A 22,539-nucleotide genomic window follows, 5' to 3' on the forward strand; every position below is an offset into this window, starting at 1 on the left:
ACAGCAGGTACAGAGAGCTAAAAGAGCCACTTCACTGAACTGGCAAAAAAAAAAAAAAGTCGGCAAAGACATATATACTGCTTACGTGTGGGAATGCGAAAGCAATGTAGTCCCATTGGTGAAATGTTTTTTTCCGTGTGTTTCCTGTCCGCGCAAGCTCTCACCTGCGTTATAACTGCACCTCGTTGAGGCCAAATCAAAACACGCCAATCGTCCCAACACGACGTGACGTGTGCAGTGACGCATGCACTAGGCACACCTTTAGTCAGCCGGAATAGTGGAGCCGCAGTGGCGTAGTGCTGTTCATTGTGGCAATGAAGAAAGAAAAAAAAAAAAAATAAGCCACCGTGGCGTCGGGGAAGCGTGCTCATCTCGCACCCTAGAGGCCTGGGTTCGACCCCCATCCAGACCGAAATTTGCCTATATTTTCATTTAGAAGGCATTAATTTGTCCACGGGAAGCTCCCTGAGAAATGTGACGTCAACCCAAGAATTTTGTGACGTGTTTTTACTCTTCGCGCCGTCGGCCATTTTTGGTGCCCTCTTTCGGTCAGGCCGATAGATTTTCGCGTAATGGGGCGTATAATTCTTTCGCATAATAAAAAAGAACATCGCCGGGATCGCCGTCAGGCCTTGGTAACGCAAGGTCGAGGGAAATGCTCTCGGCAGCGGGCAGCGTGTCAGAAATGAACGATGCCGAATGGCCCGCGTGTGAATAATAGATGGGTTGCGTCTGTCTCGCTGAACGTCGATAAGCAACCACGAGCGGACGAGAGTGCACATTAGTTTCGTTGCGGCCTCATATATTCATGTATACGGCGGCACATGCCTATAGAAAATAGGCGGAGCGATACCCGTTACGGGACAGCCTTCACTGTAGATGTAGTGTCCAGTGTGCTTGTGTGAGCTGGAACAACGAGTATTGCTGTATACATGTATGAAACCGTTACGGTCCGTTGCATGCAGACGATCCATCTTCCCGAAATTGCCGCCGTCTGCTTGCGCTGTTGCGGTCGTCTGCTGTTGTCGGGGGCAAGAAAGAACATTTGCAGCGCAGTTTATTCTCTTTGAATGAAGGGCAGACGAAGGGAGAAATGATAGCAGACGAAAAGAAAGGAATATCAAACAGTGAGGAAGGCTGCGCTTGTTGCGCGTAGACGAGCATTCATAATCATGTTGCTTCCAAGAGTTGTGTACCGCGGTTTCGGCGTCTTCTGGATGACGTCTGCACGCGCCGACGCCGACGCGCAGGACATAATCTCAGCGACATCGCGCATGCCCCGTAAGCAGGTCATTGTCTCGAGCGATAGAGGGGGGGGGGGAGGCGGTTGCTCTTCGTAGTCGTCGCATGACACGTCCCACGTCATTACAGAGATCTGTGCTCTGTTACGTTCTCCTTCTCGCTGTATATTGTCCCCGAGACGGCGCAATCTCCGTTGATATATTTGTGCATAATGCTGGCGGAGCCCTCCATTCGGAGCGCTCAAGCCAGACCGAAAGTGGATTTCCTTTCCCGTATTTTTTTCATTGATGATAGTGGAGAAAAGGGGTTTACGCTCGGTATAGTTGCGGCGTACGAGCTATCGCATCATCATGTAAACCTCGTGGGTACCGTAAAAACCCGCGTATTATACGAACCCCTCCCCCTCTTTCTTTTTCTCTCCATATTACAACACGTCATATTTTCTTCGAGCTTTATTACATTAAGGTACTCACGTAGTTACGGATTTAAACATGGGCTGTTTGGGCTTGCGTAACACGGGACGCAGGTGTGTTTTTGAATGCGTAATAATTTCTATGCCTAACCAACGAGGAAACCCGTCCGTATGTCCGTCGCAACAGCGAACGAATTGACCGTCGTTCTGTCTCTCGCGTCGACGCACACTGGGCGGCGAGAACACAACGCACACGAAGCTATCAGCACTCGGCGTATACTACGCCTCCATCGCAGATCGCTTTTGAGATAGGGCCCGCGCGACCGCGCCATACGCAGCCGCCGCCCGAGTACAGTTGAGAACAGTTGATGATGGTTCGCGTCGAGAGCAGGCACCGTCATCGATCACGTCTACGTACGAGGTCTACCAAACGTGACACTGCTGAATTGCATCACGTATTACTGCGCGCATCGGCCAGTGCTCATCTTCCACGAAGCAGCGGCATCATCCAAACGCACCATCATATAACATAAGTGAACGTTGCTACTACTCGCCTCAATTCTTTGTCGCCTCATGCTGGTCTCAATGACCATTTCGATGTTGGAACCGCGCTTGACCATTTCACGGCTCCTCGCGGTAGTTTCTCGCAATTATACCAAAAACAGCAGCATATGACTACGAAACAGCAGGTGATTCGTAGCAAATGCTTATACGCATCATTCGGATAACACCCACAGGAGATTATGCGCGTAATTTTTGGCGTCGTCTTCGTCACGGGAGTGACTTCACGTCCCCTCTTGTAACGCGTGTTTCAGGTCGAGCTGGGCCTCCTGCAGAAGAGCTACCGGGCGCTGGCCCGCCAGATGAACCTGATCTTCAACCAGCGGCTGTGGTACATCATGCTGGAGCAGTTCCTCATGAAGTACATGTGGAGCGCCACGGGCATGGTCATGATCTCGCTGCCCATCATGACTGGCATCACGCCCAGAGTCGAGGACGACGACGGTGAGCGCATGGTTTACCTCCTGTCCATCTGTATAGTCAATCACGCCCTCGCTCACATTCGGAGTGTGTGTGTATATATATATATATATATATTGTTACGCCCACAAAAGGCGTTACTTTGAAGCCGGGTAGAGTTAGAAGCGATGGCCTTGGTCAACTGAGCGCCTGTCGAGATTCAGCCAGCCAGCCACACGTCGTCGTCCTCGTTCACTACCCTTCGGCGCCCCCGCATACTGTTTGTTGAGGCGTGAACCCACTATGCACCTAAGCGCGTCACATTCGTGAACCCACTATGCACCTAAGAGCGTCACATTTCCCTCCGCGCAGACGAAGCCCGCCGGGCAAGTCAAACAGGCTGTCGAGAAATAAAGGGCTTTAAACGGGCGACATGCGAAAGTTCAGTCTTTGCTGACCGTCGGCCATTTGATGTGAGACGTGCTATGCGGTAGGTTAATTCGCTGATGCGCTCCGTAATAACATAGGGTCCAACATAGTGCGCCAGCAGTTTTTCACATAGTCCACGTTTCCTGGTTGGTTTCCAGAGCAACACTAAATCACCAGGGTCATATATCACGTGTCGGCGTCGGCGGTCGCAGCGTGCCTTCGAGCGGTCTTGTGAAACAAGAGTGCGTAACGAAGCAAGTCGTCGGGCTTCTTCAGCAAGACAGACTGTCTCTGATATACAAAGATTATCGTGGCTGGAAAACGGGAAGATAGTGTCTAGTGTATAACGAGGCGGACGAGCGTAGAGAAGAAAGAAGGGACTGTAGCCCGTAACTTCATGCTTTGAGGTGTTAAATGCGTACGTAATGAAAGGTAGCACGCTGTCCCAGTTCTTATGATCTGACTCGACATACATGGACAGCATGTTAGTAAGAGTTCTGTTCGTGCGTTCCGTAAGGCCATTTGTTTGGGAATGATACGGGGTGGAATGTCGAAACCTTGAAGCACATAGACGAAGCATCTCTTCGACCACGTCTGCAGTGAACTGCCGCCCACGATCGCTGATGATGACTCTGGGAGGTCCATGTCGGAGAATGACAAAACGCAGCAGAAAAATACACACTTCGGTTGCAGTAGCCGATGGTATTGCAGCTGTCTCACAGTAGCGTGTCAAGTGATCGGCACACACGATAATCCAGCGATTCCCGTCGGATGAACGCGGGAAAGGACCGAGGAGGTCGATGCCAACTTGCTCAAAGGGAGAGCTGGGGGGTGGCACTGGATGGAGTTGACCAGGAGGAGCACTCGTCGGACGCTTATAACGTTGACACTCGCTGCAGCTGGACACATACTGGGCGGTCGTCTGGCGCATTTTAGGCCAGTAGAACCTTTCTTGGAGGCGGTAGAGAGTTCGCGCAGAACCCAAATGTCAAGATGTTGGATCGTCATGCATAGCGCGCAAGACGGAGACACGGAGACTCTCCGGGACCACCAGAAGATATCGTGGGCCTGTAGTAGAATAGTTCTTTTTGTAAAGAACCCCATCACGAACACAGAAACGAGTGGATGGTGCTGATTGCCTTGCAGTAATGAGCAGTGGTTCTAAAGTTCTGTCTTTTTGTTGCTCGACCTTGAAGGTATTTATATCAGGAAATCCCGGCTCCAGTGATGCGATATAGCAGTCGAAGTTGTCCGCGTCGCAGTCCGTCGTTGGAAGCGGCATGTGCGAGAGGCAGTCAGCGTCGGCGTGTCGGCGGCCACTTTTATAAGAAACGGTAAAGTTATATTCCTGTAAACGGAGTGTCCAACGCGCAAGCCGGCCCGACGGATCACGGAGATTAACCAGCCAGCAGAGAGAATGATGGTCTGTCACCACAGTGAAGGGGCGCCCGTACAGGTACGACCGGAAGCGCTGTACTGCGAAAATAACTGCAAGACATTCTTGCTCTGTAACGGTGTAGTTACGCTCGGACTTACTTAAAGAACGACTCGCATAGGCGACGACGTGTTCTTTGGTGTCGACGCGTTGAATAAGGACGGCGCCGATGCCAATACCGCTAGCGTCCGTATGAACTTCTGTGGGAGCCGCATGGTCGAAGTGTCGGAGAATGGGATGAGACGTCAGACGAGACTTCAGCTCACGAAAACTAGCTTCACATTCAGGAGTCCATTCAAAGGGAACGCCCTTCTGGAGGAGGCATGTCAGCGGATACGCGATGTTGGCAAATCCACGAATAAACCGGCGGAAGTACGAGCAAAGCCCTAGGAAACTGCGTAGCTCTTTTACATGGCGAGGTTGCTTGAAGGCTTCCACCGTAGCAGTCTTCGCTGGATCAGGCCGTATACCGTCCTTATCCACTAGGTGTCCCAGAACGAGTGTTTGGCGCTCTCCAAAATGACACTTCTTCGAGTTGAGCACCAAACCCGCTTTGTCCAAGCAGTCTAGCACAAGATCGAGACGTGCGTTGTGCTCACTGAACGTGCGCCCGAAAATCACTACATCATCTAGATAGCACATACATACTTCCCACTTCAAACCACGCAGGATGTTGTCCATGAAGCGCTCGAAAGTTGCAGGCGCATTACAGAGCCCGAACGGCATCACATTAAATTCAAAAAGTCCATCTGGTGTTACAAATGCCGTTTTCTCCTTGTCTGCCTCGTGCATAGGAATCTGCCAGTACCCCGACCTCAAGTCAACAGACGAAAAGTAAGACGCTGATGAGAGGCAGTCGATAGCATCATCAATACGCGGAAGAGGATATACGTCCTTTTTAGTGATGGTGTTGAGGCGGCGGTAGTCAACACAAAATCGCCATGTACCATCTTTCTTTCTAACCAGGATCACTGGCGCTGCCCACGGACTACAGGATTCTTGGATTACATTCTTATTTAGCATTTCGTGGACTTGGTCATTGATCACCTTGCGTTCGGACGGTGAGACTCTGTATGGTTTCTGTCGCAGCGGTTGGGCAGATCCCGTATCGATGCGATGGTGTATACGAGAAGGAGGAAACAATGGTGGTCCCTCTTGCTGGAAGAAGTCAAACAGTCGGGCATGTTTTAGCAGAATATTCGCCACTTCGTGACGCTGCTTAGTGCTGAGCGACTTGTTTACCATAGTCAGAAATGAGGAGTGCGCCGCAGGGCAGACATTAGCGAAATGGCGCTCATCCGCAGAATCAAGGGCCTCTGTAAGAATGGCGAGCGATAGCACGTGATCTTCATGGTAGGCGGCAAGTTTCAGACCCTGTGGTAGTATTGCAGATTCACTCGAACAGTTTACGGCCCATAAGTTGGTGCGTCCCTGAACAACTGACAGCGTGCAATACGGTATCAGTACATTCCTCTTGATGCAACTCAGGTGAACGGGCTCCACGGTAGCGTCAAACGTTCCGTCGGTGGTGGGGAAACAGGCGACTGCAACACACGTTGCGGATAACGGAGGCACAACTGTATCCCGGTATACACAAAGCACACTTTCACGATACGGTGGGGCTTCCATAAACGCCGCAGCAAAGCTCGTACCTACACTGATTTCACCCGTTTTGCAGTCGACGGTGGCACCACACAGTTTCAAAAAATCAAGACCCAGGATTACGTCATGCGTAGAATGAGGTAGAACAGCGAACTCCGCGTTAAATATTTGACCACCCAAGGTAACGTCTACATTACACACGCCCACAGGATACAACTCCCCACTCACTCCGCGAAACGTATCGGCACGGTCCCAGCGAAACATCACCTTTCGTCCTAGGAGGCTTTTAAACGCAAGACTCATCACTGAAACGGTTGCTCCCGTGTCCACTAAGGCCATGGATGAAACCCCGTCAATTAATACAAACACCTTATTCTTAAACATACAAATGGTTGGAGGTATCTCTGTCGATATCGAAGATTGTCCAGCGACCTCACCTCCAACGGCCGCGCTGGCTAGTTTTCCGGAGGTGGCGACGGGTATCGACGCCGCGGAGAGGGCGACCGGCTTACACGAGGAGCGGGTGGTGGTGTCAAGCTGCGATCGGATGCTGGAGAACGGTTCCGTAGCGGCTCCGGGTGCTGGTGAGGCAAGCTTCCTAGATATGTGTGCGAGGGCGAATATGTTTCGCCCAGAGGAGCGCGGTACCGCCTAGACATCGTCGATCGGTCGAACCTCGGTGGTTGGCGGCGATTGCAGTACCTGGCAATGTGACCCAAGTCGCCGCAGCTACAGCACACAGGTAAACGACGATCGATGAACTGCCCTTCGAAGCGCTCAGCCGTGGGGGGTCGTGTAGCAGAGCGGAGCGGCTGAGCCTGCTGCACAGGAGGAACGGTCGGTCTGCGTGCAAACCTGCTGGGGCGAGGGTGTTCTGCTGGTCGGTGTTCGGGCGTAAATGTGTCCTCACGTGGCCATGGAGCACCTCTGTGGTTGACGTCTGTGACACATACCGCCGGTTGCCAGGAAGCGCAGGGTGCGGCAGGCGCCATGTGTTGCGGGTAATAAGCGTCAGGTTGTCGTATGACGTCGCGCGCAAGTTCCTGGTGCCGCAGCAGTTCTTCACGCACGATCTGCCGTATAGTAGACGAAAGATCGGCAGACGGGCTCTCATCGACGCTGCCAATGGTTGTCACATTCGCCAGGCGTCCAAACTTTGGCACAATGCGACGTGTTTTCAACGTCTCAAACGTACGGCAATGACGCACGACATCTGAGACGGAATCAACGTGTTCCCGACTTATGAGGAAATTGTACACATCTTCTGCAATTCCTTTGAGGAGATGTCCGACTCGGTCTTCCTCGGACATCTGCGGATTTACGATTTTGCACAGCTTGAGGATTTCCTCTATGTATATAGTGCATGTTTCTCCAGGAGCTTGAGCTCTTTGAGCAAGTGTTCTCTCGGCGCGTTTCTGTTTGGCGTGGGTGTCGCCAAAACACTTCTTAATTTCCTCGACAAAGTGCTCCCACGTTGTTAGGGAGTCTTCGTGGTTTTCATACCACATCAGCGCTGTCTCACTCAGAAAGAGTGCAACATATTCAAGCTGAGTGACAGAATCCCAACGGTTGTAGCGGCTCACCCTTGCGGAGTGCATCAGCCACTCGTCGACGTCTTCGCCCACTTTTCCCGCGAACGAGCGTGGTTCCATGTAGTGCCGCAAAGGTCCAACTGGCGCTGACCTTTGAGAAGGTGGAACTATAGCTGGCATTTGTCCACCTCCGTCCTGAGCCATAGGGAAGGTCGTTGGCAAGAGACCGGCAAGACGACGGCTCCGGCGAAGTTCTAGATGTTGCGACTCCGTGGTACGTTCTGTCGTACCCCGCACCTCCACCACTCTGTTACGCCCACAAAAGGCGTTACTTTGAAGCCGGGTAGAGTTAAAAGCGATGGCCTTGGTCAACTGAGCGCCTGTCGAGATTCAGCCAGCCAGCCACACGTCGTCGTCCTCGTTCACTACCCTTCGGTGCCCCCGCATACTGTTTGTTGAGGCGTGAACCCACTATGCACCTAAGCGCGTCACATTCGTGAACCCACTATGCACCTAAGAGCGTCACAATATATATATATATATATATATATATATATATATATATATATATATATATATATATATATATATATATATATATATATATATACGGTGTCCGGTTGTCCTAGGTCCGACGAGCGAATACCATGGTTCTTATGATTGTATATTGCACAGTTTTTTGTTGTTGTTGTTGAACAGCTTGGGTAATGTTAGCTGGGAGACCTTATATACCCAAAACTGGGTGCCGCGCAGGGGGCACAGAGTTGTGCACTTCAGGGGAGGGTGGGGGGTATTCTGCAAGCGTCCACCTAGTGGACACTCCCATTTTGTCGTCTGCTGCTGAAGTGCTGATTGGCTTGGGGAGGCCTGTCTCCTTTTGACCCCAGCCCAGCCGATCTGAACTTAAGCAGCAGACGGAATGGACATGTCTACTAGGTGGACACTTAGAGTCCCCGCTCAACCCCCACCCCCCTGGTGTGTCTGGCTGATCGTTTTTATATAGTGCTCTGGAGAGCGAGCTAGCGAGAAAGCAATAATGCAGACATCCCACGCATATGTGGGAACCGGTCGGTATAAGCGAAGCCTTCGCGTGCACTCCCATACATTGTGCTGTGCGAGCACCGGCTCATCACACCCGAGGAGGTTAAAAGAATTTTTACAACGAAGCTGTCTATGGCTACCCTCCGGAAAAATCGTGGCGGTGAACAGAAAACGGCTTGCGGTAAAGCCAACTTTCTCGCGAATGCTCTGTAGCTTTCAATCTAATGTAGGTTTCTTGAAAGAAGACTTCGTACTGAAATTGGCCGCTAAGACGACTCTTATCATTACGCCGAGTTTCGTTTACTTGTTGTAATTAGTTCACAGTGAAGTTGTAAACCCTACAGGATTCCGGTCTGCTGAATACATGGGCGTCTGCGGGGGACGTATGGCTACAGAAAACGTCCGTAGCTCTTGTTTCATCGAAACTATACCGAAACAAATTAGATGACAGTTAGCCGCTAAGGCGACTCAAACATTGCCGCTTTAATGGTGACGTAGTTCACAGTGAAGTTGTAAATATTGTGGGGGATGTCCGTCTGCTGTCAATACGTGGACTACTACGGCAGGAAACGGATAGCCCCATGTTTGTCCGCTGGAATAGAAAGAACTCTTAGTCCTTCCAAGTTTCATTCAGCTAATTAACTCGGAAGTGTGCTCAATCGCAAGTTACAAACAAACGTGTTTTGTTTCGTGCACTCCTTTGGACTGCGCCCCAGTCAACGCACATCGTCGCTCTCGTCGAGGCTCGGCTTAACGGCCACCTGCGTCTAAACGGCGCTCCGACGCAGCTGCGTTGACAGCACCTGCGTCTTTAGAGCGGCGTCGTAAAAGCACTTCGGCTGTATACCTCTCTGTACGTATGACGTAGTCTTTGACGTAGTGCATGACGTAGCGCGTGACGTAGTGCGCGCCTGATATTTCTTTGTAGTTAGATAAATGACATGTACATAATTATATGTATAGTTACGTGCCAAAAAACACTATACCGACATAATTTCTACCGCCATAGCAGCTTCGCTGGTCAACCGCCTTCATAGCGGGGAATGGCTCATCAATTTCTTTTTAAATCTCGTTGATATCGCGCCACCTTAGGCGCGCATGCTATCTCCGCCGCGCCGCATGATGACGTCATCGCATAGTAACGCGCGCCAACCAATTGGCGCGCGTTACTATGCGTATTACTCCGTGTTCTTATCCAGCCTTTCTCCTCTCGGATACGCACCTCTCCCCTGATTTTATCTGCAAGCAGTTTTATCTTTTTTTGGAGTGTTTTGCTGTAACACTGACATAGCCCGTCTGTGACAGAGCTCGGCTGTTGCGAGTTTTGTCTGCTCACCCCGCATATTTCCCTCCCTTCAGTTTCAACCCCACAAAGCCGAAGGTATCCTTTTCTTTTCTTTTTTTCTTTCGCTACGCTCTAATTGATACCTCCAAATTACGATTTAAGTGTGGATAAACAACGCAAAAAACTGCTAGTGTTCTTAAATATCCCAGAAACGGTATTCAATCGCGGGTAGTTAAGGAAACTAAGTACTAATTATTTACAAAAAATATTTTACTCAACTTACAATTTTTTTTAAATGAATTTACTCTTCGTAGTTTGTTAAAAAATATGGGAACAAAAGTTGCAATTTTCCTTGACCCGAAGTGGCGTCTGCGCTTTGTCGGGTTACGAGCACGTTTCAGGGGCTGTCTCGCTTCCGTTTCGAGAGCTGTTGCTGCCTCGAGCCAAGGCCGTGGTTGGGACGGGAGGGCGCATGGAAACAGCGCTACGCGCGCACTGTGTACGAGTGAGCACAGCTGGCGCGACTGCCTCGGTCGTCTCGTCTCGCCGGCCGATCGTTTAGCCAGTGCTCGTCATCTTCGGCGAACCATCTCACATTTTCTTCATCTTTCTTTCTTTCTTTCCTTCTTTCTTTCTTTCTTTCTTTCTTTCTTTCTTTCTTTCTTTCTTTCTTTCTTTCTTTCTTTGTCCCCCGCCGATGATAATCGGTGCAATTCGATCGCTTTCTCGTCGTTACGCGGCGGTCGCCAAGTTCGCGGTGCACGCTTGCATATAATGACGTGACCGCGTATTGACTGCACGGTTCGGCTAACTGTCTGACTTGAATGGTTTTGAAGGCCGACGCATTCAATATATGAGCCGTTTTTCGTCCTCTCGCAGTCGCTCACCACCGTAACGGTCCGGAACGATACGAAGACTGGTTGCATTGTTCTTTTCCCTCGGCCCTTTGTATAGCGTTACGGTCGGCATATCGTAGCTAAGCACCATTGAACCTTTTCTTTTTTTTTACCCCTCTTTTTGTCCAGCTGCGGTTAACCTTCGATGTCATTGGAGACGATTCCAGTAGGGCGGCAAAGCTTCGAATTGTGCATTTTTGCAAAGCTGGACCTGAATCTCAGTACACGTGCACCTAACTCTCAGTACACGGGCGCTGTTCTTTTTTTTTTTTTTTGCATTCCTGCTCCCATAAGAATGCGGCCGCCGTGGCCGCGGGATCGAACCCTTGAACTTGTGCCCAGCTAGAAGCGCAACGCCAAAGGCATTGAGCTATACGCTGCAACATAATTTACGCCCTTAAATGTAAAAACAAAAAAATGGGGGCATAAAAGTGTCTAACTCACACCCTTACATACGAGAATGGTGTAAGAGTGCGATTTATAGACAGGTTTACGCCTTTTCTTTTTTCGCATTTAAGACTATACATTATTTTGCAGTGTGTGTGCCGCGGTGGGACGCGGTGAGGGAAAAGAGACGCTCGCGTCCCGTTTTTACGGCGTGTGTTGCAATACTCGCCGTTGACGGCTAAATGAACAGCAAAGCTGACAGCGGCCATCTTAAGCTTTGTTCCAAGTCTGACGAAACCTGCGAAAGAGAGAGCTTGGCGGTGGTAGCCTCGAAGTACAAACAAACAAACAATGCAGGCGGTATTGTCCAAACAGGATGGCGGCTAAGCATACAGTCTAAATAAAGTTAACACCCTCTGGGGCTCATCTTATCCCCAAACAATAATCGTCATCTGCCTTGCTAGCGTTTCCTCTCTTGAAAACTCGGTGCTCGCTACTTTCCTGTCGAGTATGCTCTGTCAGGCTGATAACGCGCAAGCAGTTCGTGACTATATGTAAGAAGTACCGGGCTCGCAGCGGTAAAGAAAGGAAATGCGTGCAAGACAAATGAGGATTATTGTTTGTGGACAAACTACAACCCAAAGGGTGTAAACTTTTTGTGGAGTGTAATGCTAGGGAAGTTGAAGGAAAGATCGTCTGCGCGCGATAAAAACGTGGAGTTTTCTGTGCTTTTCATCCAAGCTGTGTTTTTCGTGGGTGGACACACGCAAAGCGTTCAAGTACAGCGATAGCATGCGATTTTCGTTGCTCCTTCTTTTTTTTTTTACACGCGATTTGGTATATTTTGTATCGAAGCTGCCTTCCTAGCAGTAGACGTCTATATATATAGAGTGTCTTCAATGCTTGCCGCAATTGGAACGCAGCCTGCGTGGCCGACGTGCTGCAACTCTTTTTTTTTTTTTTTCCCAGCGCGTGGCGGTGCGTGGGAAACTGGCGCGCGCCGATTTGCGGCTTAATATGTGTGCGGCCGGTGAGTCGGGACACGTGCCACGTGGTCACGTGGCTGCGCGCGCGCGGCGTTACGTCATACCTTTACTTTTTCTCACACGGCTGCTGCGAACTGCAGCCATCTCTCATCCGCGAGAACCACGCGCGCGAGCTCGTTCGTCCGCCGGATTACGGACGAGCCCCACGTTCTGATCATCATCATCGTCGTCGTCATCAGCCTGGTTACGACATCTGCAGGGCAAAGGCCTCTCCCATACTTCTCCAACTACCCCGGTCATGCACTAATTGCGGCCATGTTGTCCCTGCAAACTTCTTAGTCTCATCCGCCCACCTAACTTTCTGCCGTCCCCTGCTACGCTTCAATTAAATTAAATTAAATTCAGTCTTTGTTTTCTCTTAGACAAAGAAGGCGACAGGACTGAAAGCTCGGAACACTCGGTGCGCGTTTTATTATTTATTATTTTTGCGTACGCGCAGTCTAGCCACTTCCGGCGTCGACCAATTCTTTCTTTTGGAAGTCTATACAGCTTCGCTGCAGTTACTGTCCCGCTATTTAGGGTCGTAAAATGCGTGTGCACATTTGCCGAGCGAATCGAGAATTTTTTTGTTTTGTTTTTAATTTCTTCCGCGAGTTTTGTCGCCAAGTTTACAGGATGTGGACTCCACGCGCGGCAAACGTCGGATACGAGGGGCGTCGGATACGAGGTCAGCTGTTTCACTACGTCTGGCAGCACGCTTGCATGGAAAGCACGCGCGTATATATCCGGCCGATTGGAACGTATGCGTGATGTACAATTTCGTGTCTTTTGAGCTAGACTGCTCAGAAAGTGGGCCTGCGTGCGCTCAACCGCTATCGTCGGAGGCGTAGGCGGGACTATATAAACGCGCCTTCAGAGCCGCCCGAGCCCAGGCAATCCGACAGCAACGAGATCCCGAGCTGAGGCAGCGAGAGGCCGAAGCAATCCGGCACTGTTACCTGTGGATTCGCCCATCGTTCATTCAACTTGCCTATGTTGCATCACAAGGAAGCTGTTTACACCAACCAGTATGTCAGAAAATAGCGGCGCTCTAGTAGAAGTGCATTGCTAACTGGAGGGGCCAGCCGAGTAAAAGAAGGTTTGGCCTGTTACTGCAGGCTTAAATCGTCACTAAAGAGAGAGAGAGAGAGATCTTTCTGTAGTAAATTACCCTTCCGCGCAGTACCCGAAGCACCATTTTTGCGACGATAAGGGTCTTGTTAAGCCAGAAAAAAAAAAAAGAAAGATGTAAGAAAACGGGTAGCGACGCTTCATTGAAGTTCCCGCACCGGCTCGCATTGACGTCACTGATTTTTACGCCGTCTGCTGGGGCTTAATTGGTGCTTAAGCGGTGAATAAGATCGCCTACAATTTATTTGCAAGGAGCCAAAGTCTGAATGTGGCAAGTTTCGGGAACCTTTATTGAGGCAACGCGGCCCAAACACTGGAAAGGAAAAAAAAAATTTAGATTCCTGACGTCACAGTGACGCACCGGTGCTTGGATTTGGGCGCGAAATTCAATAATTGAAACTTTGACCTTCATTTTCTCTTCTCATAATTAACCTGTTATTTGGAAATTAACGAGAATTGGGCTTTCGAAGAATGCTTTGTCAGTCTAAAGTAGTTAAGTGTGACACGCACGCTCTCTCACTCTTTCTCTTCTCTCTCGCTGTCTACAGGCGCATCTGCCGAGTGTTTCGGTTGTAACAAATAATATGTGTACAGATGAGTGCTTAATAAAGGGAAAAATCAGGCATCCACCCGTTTCGTAGCAATTGCTACAAAGGAAACCCATGCGGGTTTCTCGAAAGAAAAGCCTCCGAGTTGAAGAAAAATTCTTCCTGGTGCCGGACGAATTATTAATTACTTCTCTCCACCTTGCGGGTTTCCGCAGAACTTCTACGTCAAACAGATAAGTACTTTGCGTAGGTCGTATGGTAGAGGACCACTAACAAGGCACCTGACACTACGGGGCACACCCATGTATCCACTCAGCTAATGCATGTAGCCGCGCCCTCATTGCAGCTGTATCCTTCTTTTTTTTTTTTTCTTTAGAAACCAAGGACCTGTTGGCTCGCGCGTAGGAGATTGATCTGCCTATAATGTCGTGACTGGTGAAGCTGCACACAAATATTAATCGAGGACACGAAAGAGACGAACAAATCTCGTTTCGCTCACTGTATCGATGACGGAATCATCACTTTATCGTATGGGGACCAATTCTATGAAAACCAAGGAAAACTGTCTTTGAGCATAAACAGAATGTGTGTGTGTGCTTCTTTTTAAATTTTAATCCACGAACCTGCTTATTTCATTGAAAGAAATGTTCTGTTGAAGGCATTGATTTTTTTTCTTTGCTTTTCGACTTTTTTTTTTTTTTTACAGCGAAGCTTCCGTAGCGATGCCTCAATGCCTGCAATGTATTAAGCGGAGTATACAGAGACATTTTCGATGCTGGATACGTATAGAGCAGCCTTCGCGGTCAGCCACGTGGCCTTGCGAAGAGAGCAAGGTTTACGCGTGTGGCGATTGCTCACCACGTGACCCATCATTGGTCGGTTGAGTCATACCGTTGATCGTACACTTGTACCGGTGCCGCAGTGGCGCCAGCAGCCATGATTACCAGTGGGCCGGTGTCCAATAAATGCACCATTGCACGCTAATGCGCACCCATCGCCTTGCCGGTCGCGTGGCGAAGCGCCCGAAAAAGAAAAAAAAATGGCTGTCCGGGTCACGTGATCGGCGGCAGCTATTTCGCTCGTTCGCGAACCGGTGCCAACTCTGGCCCGCGGATTGCGTCACCTTTCGCGGGTGCGCGTGCGACGAGAGGAATGCCGGCCGCGCTCTGCGTTGTCTCCCTAGTTCCGTGCAGCGACGGGGAGGCCAGATCGGGACCGCCTTCGGTGTAAGCTCAGGTTGGCGTGTATGTATAGATATATAGAGCGTATATATAGACTCTTAAGTACGGCACATTCTAACTGCCATTGAGTCGCGAGGTATGGATGAACGTTCTGTATATTTAGATATATAGATGTAGAGTGTATATATAGATTCCTAAGTATACGGCACATTCTAATCCCATTGAGTCGCGAGCTATGAATGAACGTTCTCAAAGCCTCCGGATGTACATGCATTTCTCGAAACACGGTCCAAACACTCCTGAAAAAGAAAAAAAAAAAGAAGTTTCGGCCTGCGATAAGTAACATAAATATGTATGTCACATGAGGCTAGTTGTCGTAATTACGAAAAATTAACCGATTTTGACTGCTGGCGTCTTATGCATGACGCGTTGTATGATGAAAAGAACTGAAATATTTGCTACGAGTAGGTGCGCTTGTTAGTGTTGAGGTTCTTCTGGTGCAAAGGAGAACGCCAATTAACAGCAGTGATACAGAGCAACACGTCGAACTTCGCGTCATCGCATCTTAACAAACCATTGTTTGAACTACTCTTCGTACTAAACAGACTTTTGCCGTTGCGTTTGCTTAGCAGAGCGTCAGTTTGCATTCGGCACTATGTTCGAGGTTTTATTGCGGACGTCAGTCGGAATGTTCATAAGTACGTTGAGTCTTTATACGGCTACGCAGTGACTGAAAGAGAAGTTCGCACCTTTTGGGGATTGCTCCTTGTCTCCAAGCAATAACCGTGGTTGATATTGCCGGCCTTTTCTTTGTTTAATGCTGCGCACCATGCTACTTCGCTCCAGATCACGAACGACGTGTACGTTATCAGCGGTACATTGTGTATTTGACAGTATTGAAGAAAGAGACGCATACAAGACATACGACGGTGGTTATTGCTTGGAGACAATATAAGCCTGGGAGCTCTTTAAAAAAATGCACATTTTCTGTCGCATGCGCGCGCTCACACAAACACACGCACGCACGCATACGCACACACGCGTCTTAAATGTCACGTCAGTTCTCCTTTAACATAACATGACATGTGGCTGGTTCTGGATTTACTTGTAGTACGCTGCTCTAAATTTTTACACCCTATTGATGTCAACTGTAAGCCTCACAAAAAAAAAAAAAAGATGAACGATTCTGTAGGTTACACGAAGCGTACGCGGCACTGCACGGTTCTGTAGTGGAGTAGCTTGCCAGTAGCGCATCGATACGATCGGAAATGTGGAAAATTGAGCAATCGCATCTCCGCGGGGACTCGTCGCGAAACGTGTGCTTAAGCAACGGCGATCATGCGCTTTGCGCCTGTTGCGCGTGACGTCGCATGCAGTGAGTGCGAGATAAATTGCTCGTCCGGCGCTGTTGCGCAATACCTCGTTGCGGCAGCTCGGTTGCCTCGACTGCGTCGCCGCTGAGTTTCATCACTCCGTGCCGATGGGCGCAATGCGGTTACACGCACATACTTCGAACGACGGTGGTGTAGGTTTGCTTCGGCAGGAATTGATTTCTTTCGCTCGCCCGCCCGCTCACTCACTCAGTCACTCGCCCGCTCACTCACTCTCATTCACTCGCTCGCTCACTCACTAATTCTCACTCACTCATTCACTCGCTCACTCATTCACTTACTTAGTCACTTACTCACCCACTAACTCTCACTCACTCGTTCGCTCGCTCACTCACTCACCATCACTCACTCGCTTTTAACGTCCCCTCGTGTGTGAGAAATGGCGTAGTGGAGGGCTGCTGACTCTCACTCACTCACTCACTCTAACTCACTCACTCTAACTCACTCACTCACTCTAACTCACTCACTCTAACTCACTCACTTACTCATTCACTCACTCACTCGCTCACTCATTCACTTACTTAGTCACTTACTCACCCACTAACTCTCACGCACTCATTCGCTCGCTCACTCACTCACCAACTCGCTCGCCCGCTCACTCGCTAACCATCACTCACTCGCTTTTAACGTCCCCTCGTATGTGAGAAATGGCGTAATGGAGGGCAGCCTATTCATTTTTAAATTCTGCTCCAACCAAAGAGCTGCACCCGCTCCCGGGATTCGAACCCGAGGTCTCCGTGCTCAGCATCACGCAACTCTACACAGCCGCCGAGCCATAACGCGGCAGGCCTGGTGTCCTGGGCGTCACACGAAAGGAAATTTTGTACGAAATCGTGTGAAATCGTTCTTGGTATACATGAAGTTCCGCGCTTCTCACGGCCAGCCAAAATCGAAATTGACCTGCAGGTCGAGCGCTTTTCAAACTTCCTATTTCTCTTGGTTTGAGCAAAAAGCAAACGCGCGCAGACGATTATAGCATTATATCTAAAAGGAGCTCAGGACAGAAAAGGCACTCTTTCCCGAAGAGCGGCTTTCCTGTCTTGGTCTCCTTTTTCTTTGTTTCTTTTTTTTTACCGCAACACTTCTGCGCTCCCCTTTGCAAGATATAATATCAAACCAACTAGCTTAAGCAGCTTACTACTCTTAAGTATTATAGCGAACAAACAGACTGTACACGCGAGCTTCGCCGCGGCATCGAATGTGTCTGCACGTGCGTAGCCACGAAAACAAAACAGATTTAACGCTGGCTTCCCCGCAATAAGAGGCTTTGTGCAGAGAAACGCGTTACTGTGATTCCTCTTTATAAAGGACCTCTCACCAGGTTTGGGCGTGGCGAACAGACAGACAAGCGCGGCGCGTTGATCGGGAAGTGGCGATCGTGTCGGCAAAGTGTAATAAGGCCGCATGACGCGAAAGCGGTGTCAATTTCAAAAAGACCTCGCGCCCTTCCTGTTGAGGGAGCCGCTCTTCCAGCGAGACAGTCAGGGTCACGCGCGCGAATACGCAAGGTGCACTGCTTGCAATTGACGTCACCTACCATGGCACGTGACCTAGGTTCATCGTAGGATACGGAACGTGCTATGCGAACACTGAAAATGCGCTCACGTGAATGTGGTGCGGTATGAACGCCGCTTGCATGGACGCTAGTCGAGGCAAAGTGGGGAGGCTGCCTCGGTTGATATTTATTTGTTTATTTATTTAGTTGCTATAACTCAAGGACCTCAGAGATCGGGTATTACATGAGGAATGGGCTGGGTTTAACAAAACAATGATTCTAGAACAGCCTTAAATTGGATGTGCGTCGCAGTGGTGCGTGGCGCTGGTAGGCAGACTGTTGGAGTCCCTCGCGGTTTTCACAAAACATGAGCGTAGACGGGAGGTACAGTCTGCGCAGGGGGTCGACGCATGGCTTTTCTCTGGTTAATGCGGCTGGACTGGTGATGAGCTCGTAAGATAGCTGAAATTGGAACTCGCGAATGGTAGAATTTTGCGAAAAAAAAACAGTCTGGAAATGTGACGTCGAGATTCTAGAGTAACGAGACCGGCACGGGTTCTTAGTTCAGAAACGCTTGCATGATAAAAAAATATTCAGAGTAAGTAAACCGCGGGCTCTACAGTTTGGAACTAATCCAAGTGTATTAGATAGGCTATGTTGATGAGGATCCCAGACAGAGCACGCATATTCTAACTTAGGGCGGACATATGTGAAGTGTGCTAGGTTTTTTTTTTTTTTTTGTTGTTGTTATTATAACGATTGGGGAGCGAGTCTTAGGGTCCGGCGTAGAAATCCGAGGATTGGATTCGCGGCATTGGCTATGTTAACGACATGATGTGACCAAGTTAGGGTACCTGAAAAGGTAATGCCGAGGTATTTTATGGAACCTCTGTTGACAGTGACGCTTGCCTCCTGGCGGCATGGTAGCAGAACCGTCCAATTTCATCAGTCGCACTCAATAATGAACCGATTTAAAGAGGTCTTACAGTAAACCGCTCCCTAGACGGCGCCTTACGAATTCCAGTGTCTAACCAAAATTTGCAGTGGTGCCTTGGTGAGGAAGGGGCCCTTCAGCGGGACGACAACCGGCGCCAGTGAATTGGAAGCACTTAGGTTCTTCGCCTAACCCAGTACGTTATCGTGGTAGGGGCCAGCACTACTTCAAAAAAGAAAAGAAAAAGAACATTGGCTCGAATCGAACCTGGAATCTGTCCATTTCGAAACTCGATCCCGACCGCAACTACGGCACACCGCGTCATACATAGACCCTGGACGGCTTCCGGTTTTGCTCACTGACGTTGCCCGCTAAATGTAGCGAGAAAGAAAGGCATTGGCGGTGATATCGAGTTGCAGGAGTGCGCTGAAATCTAAGCCCGCAGATTTCCAACACTTTCTTTTTCTACATAACAACCATTTTACAAGTCAAGGTTGCGGTAAGTTATACGAAAAATTTTATGTATTGGTCTTGAGGCGTAATGTGCACGTATTTAAAGGGACACTAAAGAGAAAAAACGATTTCTTTTGCATCAGTAAATTACCTTTCTACGACACTAAAAACACCATTCTTACCACAGTAAGGTGATCGGTAAGCCAGAAAAAGCGCAAGAACGAAATACGGGTGGTGACGCCTACCTGAAGTTTCTGCACCTGGTCGCTGTGACGTCATTGATTTTGATGGCATCTTCTAGGGCCTATTAACTTATACAGCGGTACAGATTGACTACATTGTGTTCTAAAGGAACCAAATATTAAACATGGCAAGTTTCGGGAACCTTTACTCAGCCAACGCGGCCGAAATGCGAAACCATACTTTGGAGTCCCTGACGTCATTTTGACATACCGACGTTTGGGTTTCAGCGCGAAATTCAAATACGGATGCTTCGACCTTCATTTTCTCATGTAATAATGAATCTATTATTTTAATATGACTCCCTGCAGGGTTCACAAACAATGCTTTATTAGTCTAAGCTGGTTTATTGTTTCGCTTTAGTGTCCCTTTAATCTCAAAACCTAAAGATAGATTTTGTGCACAGCGAAACAACTTCAAAATGCGCTTGTTTTCATGTGCAGTAAACTGATAAGGCTCGTGGCCGGAAGTTTCTCGGGGGCCGCAATCTCGCTGCTGTTATCGCGCGAGCGAAACCGTCTATATGTTGACGACGTATCGCGCACTGCGTGTGTTGCATGCAACCCTTCCTATAGACGTCCTCATCGGGGCGGGTGCCCGGCCACCAGGAGGTCCCGGGCAGCGAGCAAGCTCATACCCCAGCTCGGGAAGCCTCTATACACCGAGCACCCCCCCGTATAGACTTATTGCCCGAAGGCGCAGCCGCGGGCACCGAAAGCAACGTCGTTCGCGCCTCGAAAGTACTGAGCCAGGATGTGCGCGTACTTCTATACGTCCCGCCGCGATGCATCCCTCATTCGGGCAGGCCCGGACGCTCACCGTCCCCATTGATGCTACCCGGCACCCGATCTGCCCCCGAGCGCGCTCATCAACCACTCCAGGTCGCGTCCCACAGCGCTTCTAGGGAAAGTTAGACCGGGGCCGCACGGGACAAACACCAGCCAACGCTCTGGCCTTGCCTATAGTTTCTCACATCGTCCCACATTCGAAGGGTCACCTCCCCTCGCCCCCCTTTCCCTGGCGCCTGCCTTCGCGATCACCGGTTGTATACATAAAATGCGATGCTGACAAAAGCATCGCCTCAAATAAGCGTTTTCTTCTTCTTCGTGTGACGCGCACTTCCGACGTACAAATTTTGGGCGTGGCCTCGCCCGGCGCATGCGCGTTCATTTCTTGCTGCGCGTATGGTGGCCAATCAGCGCCGGAACTTCGCGTGCAAACAGCCGCGCCGTAATTACGCGCAGTCTATAATAGAGAGCGGAGGAAGCGGTTTTCGAGTAGCACATTCCGCGGCTTCTCGTCGGCAAATTCACCGCTCGTCTTGTGGGCACTAGTACGCGTCCAGCTTCTGAGCTGACTGGGCGCCGGCTCGCTATAACGTAGGAGGAGCGAATGTATACTTACGTGTACTCATCCGAAAGCGCGTGACCGTGGAACAGTGCTTAGCTGAACGCACGGGGGGCTAAAGCATACCTTTGATAAAGGTGTGGGCATGAGACTGTCGTTTAACATGTCCCGCCATTTTCGAGGACTCTCCCTTACCGGACGGTGACAGCATGTTTTTAGTAGTTGCGCACACTCAAAACGGCCGCTGTTGTCGTGGCAATTGAAGTGCGTGCCAACTGCAGCACGGGCTTCAGTTTTGCAACAACGAGAATCGAGACGCAAATTTAGGAGGACATCGCAAACGCGGTCATTTCGCGCAGCGTTATAATATGCGCGCCGGCACCGAGAAGGCGTTGAATGTATAGTCAACGCGCCTCGAAAGTCTTTACGAGCAGTAAAACAGCGCTAGACAACAGGACGAGCAGAGGGACACAGACAACCGCGCTGACTAACAACCGTCTTTATTCTTTCAGTCAGCATATATATACTCCGCCGCTATCTCAAAGCACAGAATCAACAGAATTCAGCATGCGCAGGGGAGGACAATGCAATGAATGCGATAGGAAGGCAATCTCCTTCGGAAGGAGAGAAATAGAGGGAAGGCATGCTTCGCCGCCAACATGAATGTGGAAAGCTTCGCTCGAACGGACCCCGCGGCATGCATAGACATACGGGGAGCGGCTGGTATACGAAAGGGAAACGTCAATTTGGCGACCGCATGCATGCCCATAGACGCGCGCGCAATCGGCGTTTCTTTTTTTCGCGCCCGGCACTGTTCCTCGATCGGCACTGTTCCAGCTCTCCTCCACAGGCCATGCCTGCCCGCCTCGGAGAAAGTGGTGCGTTGGCCGAGGCGAGCGCTTGCGCAGACACACCGCCGCTCGCTTGTCAGGCGGTGTTTATCGCGAGGCGCCGCCGAGCATGCAAATAACTGCAGCCGGAGAAGCAGCAGCAGTAACCAAAGCAGTTCCGCTCGGTGCCTGTTTACCTCACCCAGCTGCTTTTCTTTCTTTCTTTCTTTCTTCCTTTCTTTCTTTCTTTCTTTCTTTCTTTCTTTCTTTCTTCATTTCTTTCTTTCTTTCTTTTCCTTTCTTTCTTTCTTTCTTTCTTTCCCTGCGACGAGCGTTATAAAACCGCTCGTGGCTAAAAGGGTCGTGTTGTTGCCCGGAGACCTTGAATGCGCGTGACGTATCATTTTACAGCTGCTTCATGTGACGCGCGGGCGCCCCAAATGCTGTCCTCGCTCAATTCCTTCGTGTTCTGCGTGCGGTTGTTCTTCGCTAATGGTGAAGACTTCCATGTAAATGACCATTTACTCTGCATGCAAACGGTGCGGTTGGGGTATGGGGGCGCGTGTCATCGGTGCTCATGGCTCTGTAGATACTGCGGTTACGACGTGCCAATGCTAATTTGCCCCCGGCCACCGCGTGTCTTAACTTCCTCCTACTTATAATGTGCACTATCATCTCCGCTATTCTTTCTCCCTGCCCATTATACGCATTAATTCCAGCCTTTTCTGCTGACTGTTGTTCAA

General features: G+C 49.8%; 1 protein-coding gene across 1 annotated transcript in view; it reads left to right on the top strand.

Annotated features, from left to right (window-relative positions):
* Abcd1 (ATP binding cassette subfamily D) overlaps positions 1 to 22,539 on the top strand; it is a 104,048-nt gene that overhangs the window by 36,468 nt on the left and 45,041 nt on the right. Inside the window, exon 2 of the mRNA XM_050175080.3 lies at positions 2,470 to 2,659. Coding sequence (XP_050031037.1) covers positions 2,470 to 2,659 — 190 coding nt within the window. The remainder of the gene's footprint in view (positions 1 to 2,469; positions 2,660 to 22,539) is intronic.

Source organism: Dermacentor andersoni, chromosome 9, assembly GCF_023375885.2.
Source record: "Dermacentor andersoni chromosome 9, qqDerAnde1_hic_scaffold, whole genome shotgun sequence".
Lineage (NCBI taxonomy): Eukaryota > Metazoa > Arthropoda > Arachnida > Ixodida > Ixodidae > Dermacentor > Dermacentor andersoni.